The following is a 27556-nucleotide window of genomic DNA, read 5'->3' on the forward strand; positions in this document are numbered from 1 at the left end:
GAACGCTGGGAGACTCTGGGCAAGCTGAAACTTGAGCACCATCTGCTGAATGCGATGAGCCCTCACCCAGCGAGGAAAACACTGCCCCAGGGACGTGTTGAGCACAGCTCCGATGTACTGGAGCCTCTGAGTTGGTGTCAAATGGGACTTCAAGTTGAGGGAGAAGCCCAGCTTGTGGAGGGAGTGGGAGGTAACTGACAGATGATCCAGGACTTGCTCAGGAGAGCGCGCCCTGATCAACCAATCGTCCAAGTAGGGGTAGACGTGAATCCCCCCCTTTCCTGAGGTGTGCTGCCATAACTATCCTGAGCTTGGTGAAGACCCTCAGGGCAGAGATCAATCCCATCGGCAGGACCCGAAACTGAAAGTGCGAGTCGCCATCCGCGAACCTCAGGTACTTCTTGTGCTTTGGATGGATCGGCACATGAGAATAAGCGTCCTTGAGGTCGAGAGACATCAACCAGTCCTGAAGTTGAAGGGCCTGGAGGACTTGAGAGTAACCATCTTGAACCTGTCCTTCCTGAGGAGTCTGTTCAAACCGCGCAAGTCCATGATGGGTCTCAAACCCCCGTCTTTCTTGGAAATCAAAAAATAAGGGGAATACCATCCCTTGTCCCTCTCTGCTACAGGCACCAGTTCTATGGTGCCTTTCTCCAGCAGGGATTGAATTTCCTGCGCAAGGAGCGGATCTGGACTCTTCAAAGAGATTCCCCCGGTGGATCGTCTTGAGGCCTCTGCCGGAAAGGAAGACAGTAGCCGTGGGTTATGATCTCCAGAACCCACACATCTGAAGTAATGGCGCGCCACTCTGCAAGATGCTGCACCAGCCTTCCCCCAACCGGCGCACCATGGGACATGGCCTCATGACTGAGCTGAAGTGACTGCGGCGTTGCCTGAGTGCAAAGAGGCAACAGCCCGAGCGGCCTTGGCACCTCGAGTACCTTGTTTTCCACCTCTGGCTCTCCTACGGTGGCCCCTTTGACTGGCAGCTCCCCTCGCTTTACCAAAGGATGAGTAATAACGAAAGGTACCTCCCCTCCATTGCTGGCCCCTAGGACGAAAAGGCGGAGGTTGGCAAACTGCAGCGCCTAACGACTTCGCTGCAGCTTTGGAGGTCTGCAACCTCTCAAGGCTCTCGTCAGCCTTGCTGCCAAAAAGATGTTCCCCGTCAAAGGGCATGTTGAGGAGCCGGGGGTGCACAGCAGGAGCAAACCCCGACTTCCGCAACCACGCGAACCTGCGTATCACGGTGCACGCTGCCATGGACCGGCTGACGCAATCTGCCATGTCCAAACCCGACTGAACGGCCTCACACATGGCATCCTTGCCATCCTGAACCATGGCAAGGAAACCATCCCGTTCGTCCCATTCAGGAATATGTTCAGCTGCTAAGGAAACAGTTCCACAGAGTGTGTGAAACGTGACAAGGCCCATAGGGAGTTGGCCGCCTGAAGCGCGATACCCCCTGAAGAAAACACTTTCTTCGCCCAGCCGTCAAAACGCTTGTCGTCCATATCAGGAGGGATGGTAGGATACGACGCCTGCTTTGCCGGAGCCGTAGCGCCTGCACCAACAAACTCTCTGGAGTGGGGTGCTTGGTCAAGTAGCAGGGGTCACTACTAGCTGGGCGCTATTTTCGCGGCAAAGACTTGCCCACTGCCGGGAGACTCTCCGGAGCAGTCCAAGCCGCCGCCGCCACCCTCCTCTGTAGAGCCATATGGAACAGCAGTACTGGGTCAGTTGGTGGACCTTGGTCGAGGATATCCGTAAGGTCACCCTGAAGAAAATCCCCTGTGGGAGCAGACCATCCCAAGTACTCGGTGACCCTAGACATAAGGCACCGGTACGAGGAGTCGGCATGAGTGCCAGGCTCAGGCCTACAAAACTCCACCTCCGGAGAGGTGTCCAGCCCACTGGCATCGTGCAGTGACTGCCGCAGGTCCTCAATCTGGCTATGGCCCGAGAGAATCTCGCCTGGCACTTTATCAGGAACCATGCCATCATCATAGTCCTCATCCACCTCTGAAATAAACTCAAGATGGCGGTAAGAAGGCACAGAATGTGGAACAAAACCATGCTTGACCTTGGCCAGAGCCATTCTAGGGGGTTCCACCAAGCCCCGGGGTACCCCCGTCGAAAACAGCCTCGAAAGGCGTCGAGGGCGTCTAGTGAATCCGTGTCGACACCGAACGCGGCGCCGACAGCATCAATGGCATCGACACAGGCCTCGAGGCCGGAGCCCCAAGAGTGTCCCTCGACGACCTTGGCGTCGACGTCAAACTCGAAGACACCACAGGTGCAAACGGTCTCGAGCGCGTCGAGGACCGGGACCGGGCATGACGAGAACGATTCCCCTTGTCAGAGTGGGACTTCTCCCATGAATCGTGCCGACCACAAAGGTTTGCGAGCAGTGTCTCTCGACTGATCACGACCGACCCCACTCGGAGGCTCAGACGGACCAGTGGCCTGTGATTAGAGAATCGCTAACATTTTCTTCCTGAAGGAAGCCCATTCCTCCGGCGTCGCATGCTTGGTGGGATAAGCAACCCGCCGACAGGCGGAGTCCTCGGATGAGGACAGGGAAGGCGACCAATGACGGCGCTTCCGAGAGTGCCTCGAAGAGGCAGAGGAGTGGCGGGACCGAGACCCACTGGACTTCCGACAATGATGCAGAGAGTCTCCCCTCGAATTGTCCGTTGAAAGCCCCGCAGACCTCGACTTCTGTGACTTCGACACCTTACCTACCGACAACAACTTCTTGCGCTCCCGCAAGGCTTTGGACGTGAGCGACTGGCAGTCGACAGTCATCGGTGTCATGGGCCTCCCCGAGGCCCCAGAGGCAGGCGTCGTGCGAGTCCGTCAACGACATCTTGGACCCACAGTCCCCGCACTTCTTAAAGCCCGGACGCGGGGTGGAAGACTAGGTAGACATCTTCACGAAGAATATACTTCACAATACGAACAGGTTCGAAGAACCGAGAAAGAACAAACTCCAAAGAGTCGAGGCGCGCAGAGATCTCCGAAGCAAACACGTTTGCGGAAAAAACAGAACTGAGGCTACGGGCGTCGTGCGTCCTACTTTTAACATCCAGTGATGTCGGCTGTCGGAGGAGGTCCTCGAGGGCGGCGTATCAACGCCATCGACGCAGGAGAGTTTCTGAAGCAGCACAGCTGTGGGGATTAATGTCAGATATGGAATACGTCGGAGGACCCAATCCCCTCGAATATTTAATACAACCATTCATTTAAGTATTTGGTAAACACTCCAGGCCATACAGAGAGCAGCAAAACATCCACTAATGCTTCATGAGTGTGTTTGCTCCCTGTTAGAACAGTTGAAGTGAATCAACACTAAATGGGAATGATAGGGATTTCCTCTGCTTCAGCATCATGTTTTAACCCCTTAAGTGGCAAGGGCGAGATCTCGTGCTTTGGATTACTGCCCTGTTGCAAGGGGTTAATGAAACAGAAAACATTAGAATGCATTGAATGGCGAAATACCAAAATCACCAAAAAAGGCCTTGGCACTGGGGGGAAAACCCCCAATGTGAACATATGTATGCAACATGGAACTAAAGTAAACATCACCCTAAAACTGTTAATCAAAATCAAGAGCATAATGTTGTACTTGGTGGTCCCATCACTGTGCAGGATGAGCTGGCAGTATGACTTGCTACTTCAAAGTTTCTAGAGAGGGAACTCTGCCTCGCAAAAGTAACTATTTAACGGTTTGTCACCACAGTCTGCTTAAAGAAGTGGTACCATGCATTTCATTATATGCCCAAAATTGACGTGGTCATGGTTGTCACCTTGAAGAGTAGCATTAGACCACATATAGCAAATGTACGAGACATGTTAGAATTAAACTTTGCCACTCTGCAGCATATTTTACAACGTAACGCAAATCATTGATGACTAGTAGCCTGACAATTTTCAACTGAGGATACTTCTTGTCTGAAGCAAATAAAAGCCCACGTTGCATCACTAAATCACATTAACCACAATAACACCCACCTGCTCCCACCTTCAAGTTGTTGATAAAAAAACTGCACTTTATATGGACTTTCGCTGCCCCAGGTACTGTAAGGTATACCGAACCTTAGTCTGAATTGCATGAATTGGGTTGGGTACCCGAGTATAGTGTACAAAAGTGCCTTTATTATAAGGTGTGACCTCCCAGTGTGTTCTAAACAGAACGCAGGGTGCCATTAGGTTTGGATCCTGCGGTAGTACGTGTATCAAAAACATTTCAGGATTCAGGGAACTTACCCCATATATTTATGTACACATTGAGCTCACACTCCTCCAGAGTAGTAGGATTTCACAAGAATAAGTGCCCTGTTTGGAAAAGGACCAGTGTTGGGACGAAACACGTGTCAACAAAAGGGCACACCTTATAATAAAGGCAGTTTTGAACACTTAACCTATGATTTATTGCATAATACTTGATAATTAGCTACGTATGGACTTCGAGGGACCAGTGCCACACTCCGGTACCCAACCCAATTCCTGCAAACTCTATAGGCCCACACATAAATTAAAAATGTTTTAGCTTAATGTCTACAGGATAGGTAGCCCTCACAACTGTGCTTTATGACAAGGTCAGTGGCGGAGGAAGACGAGGCTCACTACTGTATATGCATATCACAAAATTTCATCCCCGGTCTGCAGATTTTTGTTGCTTTGTTACTGTAAGCACTAAAGGTTAAGGGGTGTCCTTACTGTTGGCAAGCAGGACTGTGGTTGCTTTAAAAGGTTCACAGGGAGCCCCATTACATCCAAAGACCCTTTGCGACGGATGCGAATATAAGGTTGTTAGAGTAGAATTCTCTCCACTGGCGAGTCCCCCTGTACTTTTTGCTGGACGCTTTATCCAATTTTTCTGAATGAGTGGGAACCTTTTTGTGTGTATAGTGAATACCACCATATACAGCACTAGGTACACTGCTAGGCCTTGTAAAAAACATAGTACTCCATGCACATAGTCCTCATTGAGTGCTTTGAATAATCTGAACAAAGCCAACCAAAACACACGGGCAGCCTACATAAAGCACTACACAAGAAAGGCAATAACTAATGACATGCATCACAATAATAATCAAGTATTAACCCAAGGTTGCAAAACGACTAGAAGCCGTACCCAATGCATTTCCACAACTTCATAAGAAGTGGCAACAAAATCCAAAGTGAACAATCTTGAGTTCACATGGTACCCACTGATGGGTCTATGCCTTGGCTTTTAGCTTTATTTTGAAAGCCATTCAAGACAGAAATAAGCAACACAACAAAAAGGTGGGATTGTGCTGGCCTCCCTCAACGTTAAAAAACAAAACAAATCGGCCTGATCTTTATAAGTTGCCATCCTACACGAATGGTATGGCAATACAATTAGGAAAAGCCATTTAGAACCTTTTAAATAAAATAATGTAAACTTTCTTGAACTTGCCAAGTAAATAAGCAGTCACTATGCAAGATGAAGTCATTACAAGCCAGGCCCTTCTATAGGTCTGAGCTGCACAGTTGTGCTAAGAATGAGAGGATTTCCTACCTCAGCTTGAAATCTCAGGAACTAAACATTTTCTTAAGTTTGGTAAGGAATCCCTCGTTGTGCAGCTCAGGCACCTCCTCGGCAGATTGACTGCTGTCCTGGGTGCGGCTACCTGGGCAGAAACAGCAAGGAGCAGCTGTCAGACTGCACATTATGTGCCCAAAGAATGCACTGCCAATTCCCAAGCAAGGAATGACTGGTGATGTGCAGTGCAAGCATGCAAACGCACTGCAAAATGTACAGCATGGAGCCACGGTCAAGCTACATACTTTCATATATTCTGGAAAAACCCCAATAAACTTAACAAAAATCAGTGCAAATGGACATGTATAGCATATAAGCACTGCAAGCTCTTGCGTAACAATTCATAATAAACCTATAGTCATGCGCCCAAATGCACTTTAAGTTCCTCAGCACTCACAACGAGTGAAGTCATTTGTGAATCGGTGTGGTTTTTATGATGCTTCACGTGGGTGGCAAAGGATTTTCAGAAAAGCTAGTATGTGAGGCTTTCATCATAGAAAGATGAGTTTGTCTTTTTGCAGAGGCCAAATTAAGTCCATCCTGTAGATCTAGTCCTGTGATTGTCTATATTGGGCTCCCTCGTGTTCTGGGGATGTAGATCAGGTTTTGGTTGAATGAATAGAAGAGCTCAGCAGATGTGCGCTGCTGTACTTATTACAAAGGTATGCGAGTGCTTATTTGGGAACAGAGGTGGGGGATTTGATATCCAGCTGTTCATTGACAGGGAACCAGCCAAATGCCTTCAGTTTGTGGGAGACTGAGGGAGTTGCTTTATACTGTTACCACTTTGGCTTTTAGGCCAACTTGGACAGTTATGTTATGAGGTCGTAGGAGTCTGCGTTGTCAAAGAAGGAGCTCATGGAAGTTACTCTTATTACCACTGGTTGATTGTCTGGGGACTCAACGTGAATGCAGTAAAGGGACAGTGGTGGAATTGTCAAAGAGCTGATGGGATCTGGGTATTTAACATTTCTAAGGTGGTCTTATGTTTTTCTCATTGGTACTGGAAGACTGTCATGGGCTTGGATGAATGGGTCTGGATAACGGTCGGATTGTCAAAGCGATTCCAGTTAAATATCTGCATTGCTTTGAAGCGATTTTGAAGAAGTCTTCCGACCCATTTTGAATCATATATCTCATTTGATTTTCAAAATAGGTATGGAGATTTCTAGAGTCTACTATTGGTTCCAAGTCTGGGTTAAAAGCTCTACTATTGGGAGGCGTCTCCTGGTGTTCTGGGGACATGGAAATAGTCTGCACGTGTGCCCAGAGGTGTTTGACAGGGCCTCGGTTATTCCTTGAGAAGATATTGTAGTGAAGTACAGAGTTGAAAAATGTAGTCCGATGAGGCTCCTGCCCAAACACAAGGATGGTGGTGGCTGACAAGACCATGGTGGGGTGCTTCAACTGCATGTGAACATGCCTGATCTCAGGCTACCTGATTGAGGTGATGGCCAGGGGTGGACTGGGAACCAAAACAGGCCCTGGAAATAATTTTCAAAGTGGCCCCCATATTACACATTTTCAGCAAGCCCAACTTTTTCCTATGAGAAAATGTGGAAATAAAATAGATTAACATACAAAAGAGGACCAGTGTGCAGCGGCCTACTAGTAAATCTCCAGAGTTCCCTATAGGCCAGGCCACACCAGGTGATGGCGCAGATGTCGGCGGCGGCAGCAGCAGCAGATGGATAGCTGTGGTTAAACAGGCAGCAGCCGATTTCCCCAGAGAAAGACGTGGCAACACAAGAGAGCGTGGAGGATAGGAACTAAAATGGGGATACCGTAGTACCGGTTGAAATGTATTTTCGGAATCAGCTATGTGGACAGATTCTGGCAAACCACCCCACTCTGATGAACAGGGACAAGCAATAATGTCTAGCCAACCATAGAAGGGCAGTGTGACTGAACAGCCAGACTTAGGAGTGACTTAGGAGTGACTGAGAAGGGTGAAGGGTTCAGTTAACCACAAAGAGCGCTCTTAAGGCAAGTTAGGCAGAAGGAATACAATAACAAATGACTTAACACTGGTAATGTTCTTTCTGATGGATGTTCCTCCAACAGATTCCTTATGTTAGATATAGTTGTATCCTGCTTTGCAGTGTTTAATGTTTTAAATATCAGTGGGGGTGCTTTGCATTATAGTTGTTGATGTCCCTAAACTATTACGATTCCTGCATCCAGGCGCGATTATAGTATAAATAGCATGCACCACGCTTGCTGCCTCAGTTCCTAGTTTTCCCCCTCTTTCTGCTCAGTAAACAGGAATAGATAACCTGCATGGGCATTTTAAAAAACCTACCCCGAGTCAGAGGGTTAGGCTGGGAGGGAGATGTGGAATCCGGGGGATGAACATCCATCAGAAAGACCATTACCTGGGTTAAGTAATTTGTTCTTCTAATGGATTGTGTCCCTTCATGGATTCCTCATCTTAAAATAGACACCCATAGCAGTTTTGGAGGTGGGAGAAGAGTATTTCTGTACAATTCTGATTAGCACGTAATATTCTGCAGAACCGCTCATCCAAAGCCAACATCCTGTGTTTAAGCAGTAATGCTTTGAAAAAGTATAGTGAGGACCAAGTTACAGCATTGCAACTATCCTGCACTGGTACATCCCTCATTGGAGAGCCCAAGTGGTTGCCAATCCTCCGGTTGAATGGGCTCTTAGATTTTCAGGGACATATTTTCTAGCAATGGAGTAGCACACCGAAATCCATAGGATGATCCAACGTGATAGTATGTTTGGTCACAGCTTGACCTAACTTGTGCCAGTGTAACCAATAAATATTTGGTCATCCTGTGACATTTGCCTTTCTAGAAATGTAGACGCTATAAAGCCCTTTTTGTGTCAAGTTTTGGTAACATCTCTTCATCCTTAGAAAAGTGAAGAGGTGGATAAAAAGCTTGTATTGTTATCTTCAGTGCCAGATGAAATTCAGAGACCACCTTGGAGAATATAGTAAATAGTTGTTTGCAGGAAAATGATTGTAGCTCACTCACTATGTGAGCAGAAGTGATGGCTACTAAAAATATGTTCTTAAAGCTTACTAACCGGGGAGGGCAAATTTAGATTTTCAAATGGAGCTCCCATTAAAAGTTAGCACCAGGTTCAAATCCCATGACAGAACCAGAAAAAGAGACTATTTTCAGTTCTTTCAAGAATTATATGACAGTAGGCATCTTAAAGTAAAAGCCTTGTTCTGGCGTGCTTTTAAAAATGGATAACGCAGCCAAGTATCCCTTATCGGGAGCCACCTGCAGCCTTTGGTAGACTAGGCGCATTAAAAAAAGAAAACACTGCAGGTGTATTAAAAGAGAAGGGAACTATATATATAGCTCTACACCAGCTGCAAAACGTGTTCCACCGGCAGCAGTATAATGCTTTTGTTGCTAATCTTCTAGCTAAAGCAACACCTTCATAACGGTCTTCTTTGAGGTCCCAATTGGGGCCACTGAGAAACCAGACATGAAGGTTTAGTGTTTTGATTCCTTGATGAAGACTGCCTCCCACTTGCCAGAGTAGATCCACTCTCTGGCGGAAGACAGAATGGAGAGTGGATGGACATATCTAGAAGGTCCGGGTACCACATCCTCGTGATGCAATCCAGAGCCATCAAGATCATGATTTCCTTAACTTCAACCTCCTGATGACATGAGGAGTCACAGGAACTGGTAGGAATGCGTACAAGTGCAAACTCAGTCCACTACGAACGCACCCCCCAGATGTCCCATCTGAGGAAATTCCCTCGAGCAGAACAAACCACACTTCCTGTCGATACTGGATGCAAACCGTTCCACTTGAAGGGTTCCCCAAAGGGCAAAGATCTCTAGGACGACTTCTGGATCCAACTCCCACTAGTGGGGGATCATGGCTTGCCTGCTCAGAGCTTCCCCCTTTGTATTCTCTTCTTTAGCTAGGTCAACAGCCGGCAGATTCCGTTTTGTAGAGCCCAAAACTAGAGCTGCATTGCCTCCCTGCACACTGGTAGTGACCTCGCACCGCCAATTTTGTTGAGGTAATGCATGGCCACTGTATTGCCCATCGTTATCTGAACAGTTTCCCTTTTATTGACAGCAAAAAGGCCATCAGTGTCAGTCCGATCGTTCTCAGCTGCAACAGGTTTCTGTGTAGTCTCGATTCTGCTGGGGACTTGCTCGGGACCAGACAAAGGTCTGTCATCCTGCCTAAGAACACTGACCTCATCCACAGGTGGGCTTCTGGCAACAGGAAAATGCAGGATGCCATGAGGACCAGCAACTTTAGAAAATCGAATGTCGGTAGATAATGGGTGTTCTGAAATCTCATTACCATTTGCAAGATATGTTGAACCCTCAAACTCGGGAGGTGAAGCCTTCCCTGAGGAAGTGTCCTGGACTGCTCAAATGAATTGAAGCTTTTGAGAAGGTGTCACCTGGGACTTCTTGAAGTTGAGAGAGGAGCCCAGTTTGTGGAGAGAGTGGCAGTTGAGATTTTCTAGAGCCTGCTCGGGAGAGAGTTCTGATCAGCCAATCGTCTAGGCAGAGAAAGATGTGAATCCCTCCCCTCTTTAGATTTGCTCCCACTACTGCCATCAACTTGGCGAAGACCCTTGGGGCAGAGGTGAGCCCGAAAGGCAACACTGAAATGGATAGTGAGAACTGCCAATTGCGAGCATCAAGTATATTCTGTGATTGGGACGTAGAGGCACATGACAGCAAGCATCCTGAAGATCGAGTGACACCATACAGTCCTGGAACTGAAGGGACTGGAGGATCTGCGATTGCAAAAGAGTGACCATCTCTAATTTGTCAGTCATCAGTCATTCTTGGGAACCAGGGAATAGGTGGAGTACCAACCCTGGTATTGTTCTGCTACAGGTACCTTCTCCATGGCCCCTTTCTCCAACTGGGGATGAATCTCCTGTAGAAGCAGATCTGGTTCCCAAAGAGATTGTTCATTCTTGGGACAATCTGGGTGTCTTTGCAGCAATGGGAGACCATACCCTTGGGCTGTCTGTAGTGCCCATGCATCTGAAGAGGCCATTCTTGCAGATGCCGAGTCAACCTGCCTCCCAATGGGGTTCTGTGAACAAGGTGCTCAGAGAGGTTTTGGGGCCATGGCTGTGGCAGAGGGCAATGAGGAAGTTGGTGCCTGAGCAGTGTTTCCACCACAGCATCTAGGGGCATGTGTGAACCTCCTTTGTCCTCATCTTTGGGTAGCTTGACCTCTCTCATTAGCCAAAAGAGGAGTAATATGGAGGGAATGCCCTCTACAAGCTTGTAAAGGCATATGTGGCTGGCAAATGGCTGCCCCCCAAAGATTTCACTGCAGCCTTTGAACCTTGTAGCTATTCTAGACGGTCGTCTGCCTTTGGCCCAAATGGGTTGGATCCATCAAAGGGCATACTCAGGAGCCTTGACTGGACATCGGGGGCAAACCCGGGCTTAAACAGCCAAGCAAATCTCCCGATTACCGCTCTAGAGGCCATACATCGGCTGACACATTTAGGCCTCACTGAAAGGATTGTCAAGAGGCTTCTTTACCATCATTAAGGAGGTTATTGAACCATCTCACCTTCAGGAATGTTTTCTGCAGCTTGGGAAATTACATTCCGCAAAGTAGAACAAGTTACTTACCAACTGTAACGTTCTTTCGACTGGATGTTCCTCCCACGTATTCCTAAACTTATGATATTTGTATCCTGCCAGCTCCGCTGCTTCGGAAAAAAGTTCTCGCAATAGGGCACTGTGCACAAGGTCGTGGCGTCGATGTCTCTCGACGGGCTCTGTACCGTGTCGACGTCACCATCAGTATAAATAGCTTGTGCCGCGCCGGTTGGCTTCAGTTCTGTTTTTTCAAGGAAATATTTGAGGAACACCCAGGCGTGCCTCATGACTCAGACTCTTTGTGAGAGGAAAGTAAATAACGTAAACTGTACTGCGGGGTAGGATGGGAGGGGCGATGAGGAATACGTGGGAGGAACATCCAGTCGAAAGAACGTTACAGTTGGTATGTAACTTGTTCTTGGAATGGATTGTGTCCTCCCACGTATTCCTCATCTTATGATAGACTCCCATAGCAGTGGTAATTTTGGAGGTGGGAGTACTAGTTATTGTTCTCATGGACGGAATGAAGTACCGCCTTGGCAAATAAACCCTCTTTGGAAGAAGAGGCATCTAAGCAATAATGCTTGATGAAGGTATGCATTGATGCCCATGTTGCAGCTGAACAAATATCTGCTGCAGGACTCTTCTCAGAGCGGCATAAGTAGCCCTCCCGCTAGTAGAATGGGCTTGCAGCCCGTCCGGTGGGTCTTTTCCCGCCAATCTGTAGCACTCAATTATAGCCAGAATGATCCAGCGGGATATAGTCTGTTTTGTCACCGCTTATCCCAATTTATGACCTGTATAACCTTCAAAAAGTTTGTCATCTTGACGTAATTTTGACATTCTTGAAATGTAAAAACCTAGAGCCCTTTTGGGGTCCAGTCTATGCAGCCTCTCCTCTTATTTGCCCAAATGAGGAGGATAGAAAGTTGGTAATATTGTTTTTTGGGACAAATGGAATTCAAAAACTACTATTGTAAGAAAGAGGATTTAATCTTAAGAACCTGTAAAAAGTAGTATATGGAGGTTTACATGAGAGCCTGTAGTTCACTAACCCTGCGGGGTGATGTTAAGGCCACAAGAAGGACAGCCATTCATGTAAGAAGCCTCAAAGGACAGGAGTGCAGAGGCTCAAAAGGTATCCAAGTTAGAAACTTAAGTACTAGATTTAAATTCCAAGTTGGGACATGAAAAGGGACTGGAGGGATTAGTAAGCCCTTTCAGGAATTGAATTATCAATGGAATTTTGAAATAAGAAACCTCTTCCGAGGAGCGCTTGAAAATGGACAGCACAGCTAGATATTCTTCAATTGTTCCGATCTGGAGCCCCAGATGGGCTAGATGCAATAGGAAAGAGCACCATTGGGGTGCCACATTGAAAAGGGGCCACATCCTTATCTTTGCACCAGTTATGTTGCATCCCCTGTAGAGTCGAGGGGATAATGCCAGGCTGCTTCCACAGTGCCGTCACCTTTCATTGCAAATGAGTATTTGTTGCTCCTTTGTTGGACTGGTTACCAAGTGTGTATATAGAAGGGACGTCATCCGTACTTTAGTGCTGGGTTTGAAACATGGTTCTGTAATTTCCTGAGTGTTCTTGGTCAATGCTGCCCAGTTAAGAGCAAGTGACGGAGTCTCTGGGCAAGCCACCCTGGACTTCCCATCTGATCCAGAGGCGTTTCGTTCCCGCTGCTCGGAGATTGAGTCTGTGCGGTTTTGTAACAGTGAAACCTTTGTCGGATCCTCAACTAGTTCCAAGATGTTGCGAGAGGAACTAGTTTTAGCTCTGATCTCTACTATCGAATAGAAAGGGCACCCGCTAAGTGGGGCGCGGGTAGGTGAGTTTGTAGTTTGTGTGTCATCCTGGATGCACCCTATTTCAAGAACTGGACGTCTTCCTGTAAGACTACCATTGTCGAGCAGGCAGGGGGACCGTACCCTGACTCGGTCTTCAAATGTCGTGGATTTAAGGGACCACTCCCCACAGTTTACTGCTCATTAGTTGAAGCTTCCAATGGCTTCCTGTGGCTCTTTTCTTTCCGTGCCTTGCTATTCAAAGCACACAAGGCGTATGTCAGCGTTGGTGTTCCCCAGTCGCAACGGCCCTCTACTGACTATATAACAATGTTCTTAAGCCGTCCTAATCTCCGTAAAGTACCAGGGAAAAGCAGCTATTTTAGATGAAAATGAAAAAGTGACTAGAGATTTCACCACTCACCGGCGGTAGGTGGCTCCATTTCCAACCCGCTTTGCGGAGCGTGTGGGATTTTGTTTAACCAGCAGGGGGGGGGTGGAGCATGTCTCGCTCAAAAGTGCGTTCCCTTAAAGTTACAAGCACAATTAATTTCTGACACAGTGCCTTGCAATACAAACTGGAAGCAATTTAGTAAATCGCTCTCACTGCTGCCAATAGCCAAAATGATTCCAGGAATATTGTGGACTGCAGTAGACTGCTCCACTTCTAACCCACTTCGTCTGGGTCCTGGGTTTTAGAGATGAAATGAGAAGCCAGAGCCGTGCATAGGGCCTGGCAGGGGACAGGAGAGGTAGAGACTGCAGCACGTTTGGCCAGCTCCTTGCAGATTTTAAAGAGTTGGGCTGAGTTCTCGGTAATCTAAAAGTAACTATTGGTTTTGACTTCCCCAAGAACTCCTGTTAGATGTTTCCAAATAAGGTTATATGCTTTGGTCTGTGTACCTTCAAGCCTAGTGTTGTGTTTTTTTAATAAATGTGGTTATATATAACGTGATAGTACTTATTTCCCCCAAAGATTATCTGGGCAAACTCTTATTTAAATAGACCATTTATTTTTTACAATACATAGTGTTTTGTTGGACCGTTTGAATTACAATTTCATTTGTACTGATTCTACAGCACTCTCTCCTGCATAAGACAAGCCTAGCTGCTCTTGTCTATGCTAGCTAGAAGAAGGGTTGATTATTGATGCACAACTCGAAATTAATGGCAATAAAAAGTACATTCAATAAATGTTAGAAGTTAATTTTAGGTGCGGGGGAGGAACTGGGGCCATGGCACAAGATCCCAACAAATAAGAGACACAGGATGAGGATTCAACATGGGAACCCTCCCGTCCCTTGCACACTTTCAGGTGTTTGGACTAAGTCCACTACTGTAATTTAATATTAATACAAAGAACATATAAACCAGGAAATCCAGTTTTATGTTTTTATAGTAAGATTTATGTCTTGGGTATCAAATACATATTATCAAAAGAACAAACATTTACAAATTCAAGAAGCAAAAACAGTGCAAGAATAGGTCACAACAAATTTAAGGAGACAGTGGAATCCAATTCATGCGGCAACGCGTTTCGAGGATACTTTCCTCTTCTTCATATGGCCAAAATTGAATTCTTAATACAAAAGGGAAAAAGAAGGAAAAACATTTGTTCAAGTTTTTTACCTTAAGACAGTTCATGTTACTCATGCTATACATTTCAATGTCATTTGTTTGGCAGAACAAACATTATTGCTAGAGTAGATGTAATCCACCCTGTACCCCTAGGGCACATTCATTCCTGTTTCAATTCAGGGTGGGGGGGGGGGGGGGGAGTTTCAGAACGACGATTCTAGACCAGTGCGGGAAAGGTAGTCGCTCAAGGATTTCAAGAAGAATAAAGTTTGGAAGAAAACCATATAAGACACAATATAGAGAGGTAAATCTGGAGTAAAAATGAATTACCGGTGAGAAATGTATTCAGGAACACCGGGTACAGATTTTGATCATAGGTAGTGAATCAGACAATATGTAGACCCTCCACAGGTAAGTTAAGCCACTGTAGTCAGAGAACACAGACGAAAAATAAGAGCATGTAAGTCTAAAGGACTTAGGAGAAAATTCAACAATAGGCACTTGTTAAAATATTGTACCTGTGAAGTTTTCAGGAAAAAGGTAACAAATGCAGAAAACACCAAATATTCAAACGACGTGAAAGTCAAATAGACTCAGGGTCATTCACGTGTAGCACTATGTAACTTCTGTTCAACGATTGGCATAGGTCGGTAGAATACTCTAGAAAATATAATAACAGACATCGGAAAAATAATTGAAAGGCATGTGCTTATTCAGTACTGTCCGAAACTAGGATAAACGCTGGTAAGTGGAATACCTTTAAGTATTAGCTTTGAAGTTACAATGCGCAGGCTGCCAGGCACAACGGGCTGGTGATGCGGTTTCTAGGCCATGCGGCTCGAAAAAATGTCGATCTGAATGAGATGATGTTCGGGCTAAATGGCTCGATGTACTTGTAGACTGCAGGTCCAAGTATACGAGTGGAAATCTGTGGAAAGTGAGGCGGGGAGTTAGCCCGGCTCAAGGGTGAGTGAATAGTTCAGATAGATATCTCAGTTGGAAAGAGTATAGACAGCTGTACGCGCTTACCTGCACGGGGGAGACAGTTCAGAACGACTGCTGCCACCGGTCAACACGTCCTAGCAGCTATGGAAACCGCGCGAGTTCTAAAGGATCTAGTTTACGGATATGAAGATAAAAGAGGGACTGGTAAAGTCACCTCAAAGGTCGGCCATCTTAGAATGGACTATGTGACCATTGGGTGAACCAACAATGGTTGACTACAATGTGTAAAGTGCAATTGTGTAAAGGTAAATGGAGAACTGTAGTGTGGAAACAAACTAAAAGAAGACTAGAAGGGATATAAAAGAAAGATTCACAGAGATGTAACCTAAGTGGAATACTTAAAGGTATTCCACTTACCAGCATTTATCCTAGTTTCGGACAGTACTGAATAAGCAGATGCCTTTCAATTATTTTTCCGATGTCTTATTATATTTTCTAGAGTATTCTACCGACCTATGTCAATCGTTGAACAGAAGTTACATAGTGGTACACGTGAATGACCCTGAGTCTATTTGACTTTCACGTCGTTTGAATATTTGGCGTTTTCTGCATTTGTTACCTTTTTCCTGCACACTTCACAGGTACAATATTTTAACAAGTGCCTATTATTGAATTTTCTCCTAAATACAGTTTTCTTTAGACTTACATGCGCTTATTTTTCGTCTGTGTTCTCTTTGACTACAGTGGCTTAACTTACCTGTGGAGGGTCTACATATTGTCTGATTCACTACCTATGATCAAAATCTGTACCCGGTGTTCCTGAATACATTTCTCACCGGTAATTCATTTTTACTCAAGATTTACCTCTCTATATTGTGTTTTATATGGTTTTCTTCCAAACTTCATTCTTCTTAAACTCCTTGAGTGACTACCTTTCCCGCACTGGTCAAGAATCATCGTTCTGAACCTTCCCCCCTCCCCTCACCCTGAATTGAAACAGGAATGAATGTGCCCTAGGGGTACAGGGTGGATTACATCTACTGTAGCAATAATGTTTGTTCTGCCAAACAAATGACATTGAAATGTATAGCATGAGTAACATGAACTGTCTTAAGGTAAAAAACTTGAACAAATGTTTTTCCTTCTTTTTCCCTTTTGTATTAAGAATTCAATTTTGGCCATATGAAGAAGAGGAAAGTATCCTCGAAACGCGTTGCCACATGAATTGGATTCCACTGTCTCCTTAAATTTGTTGTGACCTATTCTTGCACTGTTTTTGCTTCTTGAATTTGTAAATGTTTGTTCTTTTGATAATATGTATTTGATACCCAAGACATAAATCTTACTATAAAAACATAAAACTGGATTTTCTGGTTTATATGTTCTTTGTATTAATATGAAATTACAGTAGTGGACTTAGTCCAAACTCCTGAAAGTGTGCAGAGGACGGGAGGGTTCCCATGTTGAATCCTCATCCTATTTTACGCTAACTAGAACTCAGGTGGCACAGCATTATACTAAGATTTGAGCATTGGACTGCCTCAGTTGAATGTTTTTACTAACCCCCTTATATGGACTTCAGAAAAAATCTCTTAACAGCCTCACCGTAGCAGACGCAATAAGTCGTTACAACAAGGTATATGTTTTATATATGTACAAGGTGGAGGTGTGTCCCGTCGACATAAGTGTGATGCAAGGGGTAAAACGCATGCCCTCGCAGACAGAAAATCTATCCCATGGCTCCAGTTGGCTACATGGATCAAGCCCTTGCATCACGTGACTGTTTCGGACCGGCACAACCGATACCTTTTAGACACGGATATCCGATAAAGGTATTCGATGTTGGCTGGGTTAGCCTGCGCTCCCCAGCTAGTCTCACCTTTTGAAAACTGATCTGCCGCCAAGGGCACATCCTACTCGAAAAGTGGAAACCAATTCTTCATCGCCTCAGGCCCCTTCCTGACAGGCAAACAATCTTCACAAGAAGAACCGCTTTTTGCTTCACCGGTGCGAAAGTGCACTTTCACTCAAGCGTGTTATGCAACCCTTTCATTTTATAGGTTGTGTGTGTTTTCTCCTCATTTTTTTTGCATTATGAAGCGTATTGTATACCTGCAATATAGTAGAGTATTGTGTGTGGTAACTGTTTTCGCATAACTAAAGTTTACTTTTAGTTATTGGTCCTGTCGACAAATGTATATATATCTTTCATATACACTTGTCCAAGAATAGTTTGTGGTTCGTTGCTGTGTGTGCTCATTGTGGGCTTCCGATCTATACCACCCCTCCTGAGACTTCGTCTTGACCACATGCCAGGCTACCTAGCTTTGACTGGCTTGTCCAGAAATTTCCCGTTTCACTAAACCGAGGGTGGACTCCTAAACTTCGGCACATCAGGTAAGAGTTTAGAAATGCATCTCAACACCGTCCTCCAGCACTTGTACACCCACAGGGACCTCCTGGCTTACCCTATGCACTAGCACGGCCGATTAGCACAAGGCCTAGTCAGAGCATGAATGTAACTTATTTGGTATGGGCATGCAATGTCACCGGTCTCACATTAAGGTAGAGGGCTGCCTCAGGAGCGCAAGGGAATATGAACTGACATGCATGAATTACAGTAAGAAGCGTGCAATGGAAGGCTGTCCCCGGTTACGCTCACAACAGAATGAATACAACCCTCTAGGGAAAGAAGCCAAGAGAAAGCTTGCAACAATAACAAGGTTTAATTGTACAGAATACTAAAAATATCAGCAAAGGTCCCTGCTGCTTGAGAACGTTTGGACTTAAGAATTAATGTTGTTGCCTTTTGAGAGGCCACAGCGTCAGTAATGACATCACAGATAAGTTCTGAAACCACACTTGTTGACTGGTAAGACAGTATACATGATCCTGCTCCATGGGGGATAGTAACCTACAATTGGTTTGTTTCTCATCCGTCTCTCGATTCCCACGTGGGTCAGCTGGGCTCATCTCTCCATGGAGTGAAGGTCAGGTCTTTCATAAGACACTGAAAAGTACGATAATATGCTAAGCCTACTACTACATCACTACGGAATGCACCAGGAAAGCTTGTGGGCTGGTGCCTGTGGGAAGGGAGGAATACATAAAGCGTCTTGTCCTTTTTATTTTTGTGGCATTCTTTCACAAAATCAAAACCAACCCGTCAATTGCTTCAATAACTGAAAACATGCTGCTATTGTTATTTGGCCTTAAGCGAAAATCAGCAACTGCTCGAAGGACAAGGTGTCTAACACCTGCAAAAAATTATAACATTTACTATATTGAAAGTGGACATACAAAAATGTAGTTCCCATTTCTGTGATCTGTTCGGAGCGGTTACTCAGCGTGACACAGAATGGAACTTCCTGACATGCAAGTTAAACTATACATAATATTTTTGCAATTAAAAAAAGGAATGTGCGCTCTACACATAGTGACTAATTCAGTGACGTGCGATTTGACCAAAATAATGGACACAATACATTAGGTTGAATTATATGAATACAGCGCACTATAAAAAAACGCGTGCGTAACTCACAGTTTATCTGTCTAGTAATGATTGTCATTTGTGTATAGTTTTAAGAGGAGTGAATAGAGGTTTGATTATTCACTATGTAGGCTAGTGATATCTAAACCGCTTTGTCCCGTGGAATATCCTGGTGTGCCATCAGCGTTGCAGCCTTGTGCATCATAAAGTAGGTGTTCGGGGGAGGGGCTGAACATTTTCTGTGGGCACTTGGTTAGCTTTTTTGGATACTAATCTTCCCAGTTCCGTTATGCCATCTGTCTATGGTTCAACATAAAACATTACCATCTTTGTCCTTATTTTCGGAATCTGGTTCTCCATCCCATTGGGAGCTATACCTACGTCACAGTGCTAACCTTTCATGCACGTCGCGGTCTCAAATACTCCATGTTGTCATGCACGTGTTCATTATGTGTGGTTTGTGTTTATGAAATTATACAGTAACTTGTTATATTCAATTACAGAACGGCTACTAAAATATATTTTTATTCTGTTATATACACAGATATATTGCACCGTTCGGCGTATGCCAGTTTCCAGCTACCGTCGGATGGATTCTTCAATCAACATTAGCAGATAAGCATAAACGGTGCTTATTGCATAACCGTTCTGTGGGACGACCGAAGGGGACCAATCTGCCCTTTGGCAGTACCAGCAATAAAGAGCAACCTGTCAGCGTTGATGATGCAACAATGTGCTGAGCGAAAGCTTTGCACTTGAAAGTGCAAAGAATCCATATCTTCTCACGAAAGGAACACCATGTGCGTCATTAGAAAGTTTTGCTGTGTAACATAAGGACACAAGAATTGGAGTACTGGGATTAATCGGTCGTTGATCGCAATCGGCGTATCATGAGAAAGTTATAAAGAACATTTGAGGCATGCAACGCTAGCTATAGCTTGCATGGCAAAAACATACATTTCGTGGACTTCTCTTGTGACCGTTCTTTGATAAATAAAAGCACTTGTTACATTGCAGACTATGTTTTCTTAAAAAATAATGTATTCCTATCCGATTTGGGACAAGAAAAAAGTTACATGATGTTAAAGGATGTGCGTTCATCTACCAGGTTATGCGTTAAGTGACGTTATGGCGTGGGTCATGACTGGGTACGTTTGGCTATGCTGGCAACTAACGTCATGAAAATAGGTGGAGCATATTGTTTGGACTAGTGATGTCAACTTCAGGGGCGGGAAATCCGTATTCTTCCCGCGAGTGCACTTTAACTTAGGGTGATGCCTCAACGGATCAGATTAGCACAAAATGGCTGCACCCAACCCGTTTTCACATATGTAAAAGTCAGGAAAACTAAGGTAAGATGCATAGGAAAACATTTTAAGATTGATTAGAGTATGCTTACAAATACATGCCCGAACAATCAGGACAATAAACATTTTGAGCAAACTTCCCCCTTAATGAGAATAAAAGGGGCAGTGTGGTATGATGGCCAGTGGGAGGGGGAATAATGTACTGTTATGCTGAAGGATTGGTAGGATATGAACAGAGCATGGTAGCTAAAGTGAATGACAGCTGTAAGGGAATTTTGGGAAAATATGTAAATGCATTGACCTGGTTACATGAGACATCAGTTGATATAAAGAGCTTTACACGTTTTCCTCTTTGTTTCAGATCGAGTAGGTCTATCCATCTGGGAACTAACACAGGCTGTGCCAAGGTGATGAGGAGTGCGGCGCTGACACAGGGGACTGCAGTCCTGATGGATGTGTGGTGGGCCTGTCGATCAAAGCTTCCACCTGATTGGAGTGGGCTCTGTGCAATCGACACTCTGCACAGCCCTGATGTGGTGGTGCCTCGAAAAACACTGCCATGGAACTTGCACTGCTGGGAAAAATGGCACAGCAAAGTGAGAAGCAAAGATCGCTGAGCAGAAGGAAAAGGGAGAATAATCTTTCAGAAAAGAGTGTTGAAGGTCTAGCCACTATACCCGACGAATTCAGGTTATTCTCCAAGGCTGCAACATTTGTTACGTCCAGTTTGCTTCCTGGCGTGCAGGCTGCAGCAAACTCAAAGTGGCTGCTGCTCACGCGCTGTGAGCTGCTGCAATTGGCCAATTCAACAGCACAAGGCCTGAATGCAATAAAGGAAGAGTTGAGGGCACTGTTTGGTGGCCCTCCAGAACCAGTACGTGTTAGACCTAACTGCTACAGAAGGCAGAATCTGTGGAAAATGTGAAGGTAGTTGCTGCACCGTCATAGCCGATGGAGAAGCTTTGAATGGAACTTTAAAAGCAGCCATCAGTGAAGCACAAACACTCCATGAAAAAAGTGACAAATGAAGCTAATGGAGTGTAGTCAAGGAACTGGTTGGGCAGCATTTTCACATACGTGCCCACCTGCTTTCTGGAGTATTTCGAGTGCCTGTCCTCACGTTGGTCCTCATCCTTGTTACCTTCTGCATTCACAAACCTCTTTTGAGACTTTATACGAACAGGGAAAGAGGAACATGTATGTTGCCCCTCAGTATTGAAAAGTATCATAAAAAAAAAGAGAAGGGTAATAATGAACTAATTGGGAAACGTGTGGAGGAAAAATAGATGGGTGGGTCAGAACACAGCCTGAGGATTTAGAAAAGTACAAGCTACTTTGGATCTCATGTCTTGAGGATAGACAGGGGTGTATCTGGGTGGGGGGGTCTCATTGGATGGTTGGGAAGGAACTGGGAGTGACATGAAAAGATTAGGAAAAAAAATATGGATTCACCAAAATAAAATATCAGAAAGGTAACATGGCCCATCTTGTTTTTTCGCCATTTTAGTGTTCCTGGCCTTTTCTTGTTACTTCTCTTGACATCCGGGGCAGGATTCCTTTGTGATTTGTTTTTCTTTGGCGGGAGTCCTGTGTACTCCCCGACCAGGCTCTAGAGTTTCTGAAGGCAGGAAGCGAGGGAGGAGTCAAAAACTCTGCAGCCATTTGTCCTCCAGCTTGATTCCAGTTCAAACTGGGAGGCTGGCTCTCCTGAAAGGATTGCCAACCTCTCCACCCCCCCAAGTTTGAATGTTGCAAGGCTGTTTGATTGGCTGGGTTCCTGCATAAAAGTCTGAACGTGGAAGCTGAAGTCACCCACGCCATGCTGCAACCCTGCGGGCTGCAAAACACCAATACCCTGGGACCTCGAGCCATTGAGCGGTACATGGTCTTCCGAAATCCGCTGAAACTTTGTGGGCATTCTGCTGGATCTCCAGACGCATGATTCCAGTCCAGAAAATCGCGTCACCCGAGTGCTGGACCTTGCAAGCGATGCGAGAATCTGACCAGCGATATTCTGTCTTCTTCGGTGCTCCTAAAAAGGCGCCAAATACACAGAGCAGCATCCAGCCACAAGGAACCTCTTGCCTGGAGCCTTCTTCTATGACCCTGGCTACAAAAGTACTTCCAAAGTCCTGTCTTCCATCTTCTTGACAAAGGAATCCATCAACCAGGTTTTTGGCTGCAGATCCTGACATCATCCTGCTGCAACTCTTCTTCTGTGCTGAGGTACTGTGTTGGCTTGAGTATTTTACCTACCTTAAGTCTTTGTGATTTCTGTATATAGCTTTGCGGTGTTTTCTGTGATTCGGAGCCCACTCATCCAGTTGACCCAGGCCCCTGCGGAATCCTCCTAGGGTGTCTTCTCTAAAGTCCGTGGACCCTCAACTAACTTTAAAGTGAAATACTTACTTGTTTGAACAGTCTTCCTCTGGAACTCTTAACTGCAACTGAAGCCTACCTCACCCTGCCTACAGCTTGCACCTAGACAACTAGGGTCGCTCTACTGCCTCAGAATGAACTCATGCTATCGAATATGGGAAGGACTGGATAGGAAAAGGGTTCTGCCTTGAAAAGTACAAGTGTGCAAAAGTGACTTTCTTGTAAAGAAAGTTGGTAAGTAACTGTAATCCTGAAAAGGCAGTTACAAAAGTTATTACTTACCTTGAATGTGTGTTGCACTATTCTGAAAAGTATATATATACGGGTAAGTTACTCAGCTGTGAACTGGTGGTGCCTCTACCCCAAAGCTAATGCTGTTGGCTTCACTTTATTATTCCCGTTAGGATAATTGTACGAGTGTCCCCAATTGATTTTTGCTTCCCCCGACTTGCTGTTAGTCTGTCCAGAATACGTCTGCCTAGGTCATGCATACTTTTACGTTGCTGGTAGCTCCTTACAAAAATATAAAGAGGTTACTTACCTTGAGTACAACTTATACTAAAATAAGTTGGAGGTATTGCTTCCCTTAGTCTGTGAACTGAAAAGCAACTGTAATTGAATATTACACGCCAAGGTCCAACTACCCTAGAATAACTTATCCCGAGTCAGAGTTATAGGTTTATACAGTTCCTAGAATCTGTGTTTCACAAGATCAGAAAAGCATATTGTCCAGTTGACATTATCATGCGATTTCCCTGCTGAGTGTCATGGTACAACTGCTAGGGTCTACTACCCTTGAATTTACTGTAAAGTTATCTGAAAATAACTTATGGTTTTACACACCCCCCACCCCCCAAAATTAGGTGTGCCCTATACTGGATGTGTATACATTGGTTTGACTTCCCTAGAACTCCAGTTAGGTGTTCCAAATAAGGTTATATGCTTTGGTCTGTGCACCTACAAGCATAGTGTGTTTTTATAAATGTGGTGATCTAGATTGTCATAGTACTTATTCCCCCCAAGATTTATCTGAGCCTACTTTTCTATTTAAATAAACCATTATCATTACAATACATAGCGTTTCAGTGTTTCTTTGGACCATATGTAGGTTCCATGTGAATATCGCAAAAATATCGCAATACAAAGATTTGGCCATATGTGTGCTGCGATATTGACCCATGGACCCTGCGGGGGACCCCCCCGGCATTATTTAAAAATGTGCAGGGGACACCCCCGCTCCCACAAAATATCCTCCCCAAAAATATCGCCTATGGCGAGACAAACTGCCATATGTAAGGCGATATTTTTGGTGGGGATATTTTGTATGGATACCCCATATGTATAATACAAATTCTTGCTACTGGTTCTACAGCCCTCTCCCCCCTAAGATAAGCCTGGCAGCTGTGTCTATGCTACCGTAAACTCCGGTCGTACAGCCTTATACTAAGAGTGGAGTCTTGTACTGTCTCAGTTGAATGGTGTTACTAAGCCCTTAGTTGGACTTCAGAAAAACTGTCCTAACAGTAGCACTTTGCAAATCCCATGATCCCTGAGTCACACAGTAGGAAGCAAACATTTATTACTTTCAAGATCATAAACCAGAGGTCACGGGTCTCACTGAAAAGAAATGAATGCATAACCATTTTATAATTCAACTTAATTAATTTACGAAGCCTGATCTACTGATGGTTTCAGAAAGTCCATGGCAGTTTCAAATTGCCCCGACTACATGTCTGCCTGGGAAGAAGGTTGAAGAGTTCGTAATGTGCTACATTTATACAGTAATTTGTTCATGGTTCAGGGCTCCGATAGTGTCATGATCGAACAAGTTACTTACCTGTAACTGTTGTACTCCAGCATGGGTCTGACATGGATTCTCATGCTCATGAATATTCCCAGTCATGCCAGGAATCCTCAGTAAAAAAAAAAAAAAAATACGTTTCACTTACGGTTCTATGTCATATCATCGACACCCTTTTTTTCCCGACGGGTGCTTTTCCGAACAATTTTTGTTGGTTATTTATGGGGGAGTTCCCCCGAAACCCCCTTCCTTCACCCATTGTATGGCCTTTCTGACCCCCCTTTACCCCCCCAAAAAATTTGTGTTTTTTTGGCAAAAATTGTTCAGAGTAATACCTGATGAAAAAACATGCGTCGATGATAGGACTACGTACCTCACAAACTATTTCTCCTATAAACCAATCACTGAGCTCTGGGTCACACTGCCCCCAGCCAATGAATGCCCTCTCCCTAAGCCCCTCCTCTGGCAGCCATCATCAGATTTGGTAGCACGTAAAGTGGCAGTATGACCAAGAAGAGTTGCAGAGGGGCAGGCGGGAGGGTTCGCATATAAGCTTTTGTAGGCACCAGTAGGGATGGCTGGATGAGTCTTTGTACAGACTGCAGGAGTGGAATAAACTGCGTGGTAGACCTTTTGTCACCCGGAATGTCATCCACAAAGTCTTTAACGATCTGTGCTTCCCGAGTGTCTATATTAGAGTGTTATGTAGCCTTTAGTAGAAGTTCATTGTACTGTAGTTGGTTGCCAAAAGGCGAATCGGCGACCGGCTGGTACTGGTGATCTGGCGACTGGATTACGCAAATGTCCTCGTTGTCGTCATAAAATTGGTCTTTACTATAAAAGTCCCTTTGAGAACCTGGGTCAATGGAACCTGAGGAGTCGTCATAGTACAAGTTCTGAGAGGGGTCTTGGTAGGTCGATGCCGGGGTGCCTGGAGCAGAATTGCTAGGCTGTGGCTCAAGACTAGACGTTTTGGCAGGGGGCTGCTGTGCCGAGGCCCCTGGTTGTGAGGCATCTTTAAGGGTTGACAGTTGGTCTCGGTGTCTGTCCATAAAGTCCACAAAACTGGACATCCTCAAGATTATATTGAACTGTTCAGGTGTATAGTCACATGAAGGTAGGAAGCCTGACATGATGGGGGTGGCCTGGCAATGAGTTTGATCTTTAAGGGGCACAGCCTCCAAGAGAGTCCCTACAGGGGGGGAAATGCTTCCTGTGTGCGTCGAGGCCTAGGGCGTTGAAATGTTTGACTTTTTCAGCGATCTCAATTTAAGCAGGGTCGCACAGAACTGTTAATTAACACCTGCATTTTTGGCTTTTTCTAAGGGGACGGCGAAACGCCTTTCGCCACCTGTTCTTTGGCGCGAGAGAGGAGGGCCTTTTTGTGTGCAGTGTCTGAACCGACCTTCGGTTACAGAGGCCTGTTATGAGGCAAAAAGCGTACGCGCTGGCCCAGTGGATATTAAATAAACTGAGGCGCTCTCCCCATGGACATCGACGCTAGCCGGTAGAGTCGAAAGTCGGCCGTGGGATCGGCCATTAGTGTCTTTCAGTACATACTACCTGGACAATCTCATTTGGCGTTAAAGGGCATGTGATCTGTTTAAATTAGTGCACACCCCACAAGTACTCCAAGTACTGTTTACTGGTGCGGCGGACTGAGCTCGAGTGGATATAGAGTTTTGCTGTATTGGAGCTGTAAACGTTTCATTGCCGTTCATTCATTGTCGTATAAGCGAACGTCCACTGGGAGGACGTCTTTTCAAGCAACACCGAATTTGCCAGGATGGTTGAAAGAAAATAAGGTGACTTTTGTGCACGTTGTGCCCAATCTGCAAACAGATTGTTTGAATTTGTTATTATTGTGGTTGTGTGCTGAAATATTTCCTTTCTAATTTACTTTAAGGTCTCGACATATGTTGACTCCACCCCCCCCGGCGCTTACGCCCTGCTCCGACTAGGATACATTCCCACAAAGCAGCGCACCCCACAAGTGCTCCAAGTACTGTTTACGGTACGCGGCGCAGGACACAGGGGCTGCAGAGTTAACGTTGTATGTCGCATGGCTGACAGCTGTTAGTTTGTATGTGCAGTAAGATTGAGTTTTTTTTTTTTTTTTTAACTTTGTTTATTTTCAATCAAGGCAGAATGATAATTACAAACAGTATCGGCAGTGATTCTTTAGGTATATAGATCCCCAGTCTCTTATCCCCCCCCCTGGGTTTCCTCCCTCTCCTCGTTCTTCGGCCTTTTTGCTCCTCAGTCTCTGGAGGTGGTATCTTCCCTCCTAGGTTGTCCGCTTCTTGCCTCAGCGTCTATGGTTCTGCCTCGGGGGTCCCTTGGTTTTCCAGGATCCAGCGGGCTCGGGTCGGTTTGTAAGTTAGGGCGGGGAAGCGCTGGTCGTATTCTAGCACTGGGGCCCAAATATTCCGGAACCTGTGGAGTATACCCGCTTGTGCCGCCGTCACTTTCTCCGCGATCAGAATGTCCCATAGTTTGGTCCACCATTGGGCTACGTGAGGGCCTTCCGGGGATTTCCAAGTTCGTGCCACCACTGTTTTCCCTGCCAGGAGGCAGTGGGTTAGTAGTTTCGCTCTGGGCCCGGAGCGCGGGTAGATCGTGGGGATCGGAGCTCCTAGCAGGACTGCTTCTGGTTCTAGGGGGATTGTCGTTCCGGTGATCTGCGAGATGGTCTCCAGGCATGTCCTCCAGAACCGTTGGATCTTTGGGCAGGTCCACCACATGTGGAAGAAGGAGCCTGGGTGGCCTCATCCTCTCCAGCAGGAGTGGTCCAATTGCAGATTCATGTGGTGAAGTCGGAGGGGCGGGTAATACCACCGGAGTGTGACCTTATATGCACATTCCCTGTTGGTGATGCAGGTCGATGAGGTGTGAGTTCTGGTCCATATGTCCACCCAGGTTTGGTCCTCGATTGGGTGTCCCAGGTCCGCCTCCCATTGAGCCATGCATCGAGTTTTTGTGGTCAGGAAGTCAGCTAAAAAGCGTCTATATAGGGTGGATACTCTACCGCGGGTGGGGAGGTCTCTCAGTGTGAGTTCCAGAGCGGTCGGGGGGCGTGTCGCTGCTTGGAGGGTCTGGGGG

The 27556-nt window shown here is 45.6% G+C and overlaps 1 protein-coding gene across 4 annotated transcripts in view; it reads right to left on the reverse strand.

The window, feature by feature from the left end:
• Window positions 1–27556, reverse strand: part of DNAJA3 (DnaJ heat shock protein family (Hsp40) member A3) — a 743272-nt gene that overhangs the window by 3614 nt on the left and 712102 nt on the right. For 2 of the 4 annotated variants that reach the window (XM_069646819.1, XM_069646820.1), the window contains exon 11: window positions 5549–5660. The exons of the other annotated variants lie outside the window; for them this stretch is intronic. In XM_069646819.1, the coding sequence (XP_069502920.1) occupies window positions 5563–5660 (98 nt within the window). In that variant the 3' untranslated portion in view covers window positions 5549–5562. The remainder of the gene's footprint in view (window positions 1–5548; window positions 5661–27556) is intronic. 4 annotated transcript variants of the gene reach the window in all.

Source organism: Ambystoma mexicanum, chromosome 2q (assembly GCF_040938575.1).
Source record: "Ambystoma mexicanum isolate Mex_15411 chromosome 2q, UKY_AmexF1_1, whole genome shotgun sequence".
Taxonomy (NCBI): Eukaryota; Metazoa; Chordata; class Amphibia; order Caudata; family Ambystomatidae; genus Ambystoma; species Ambystoma mexicanum.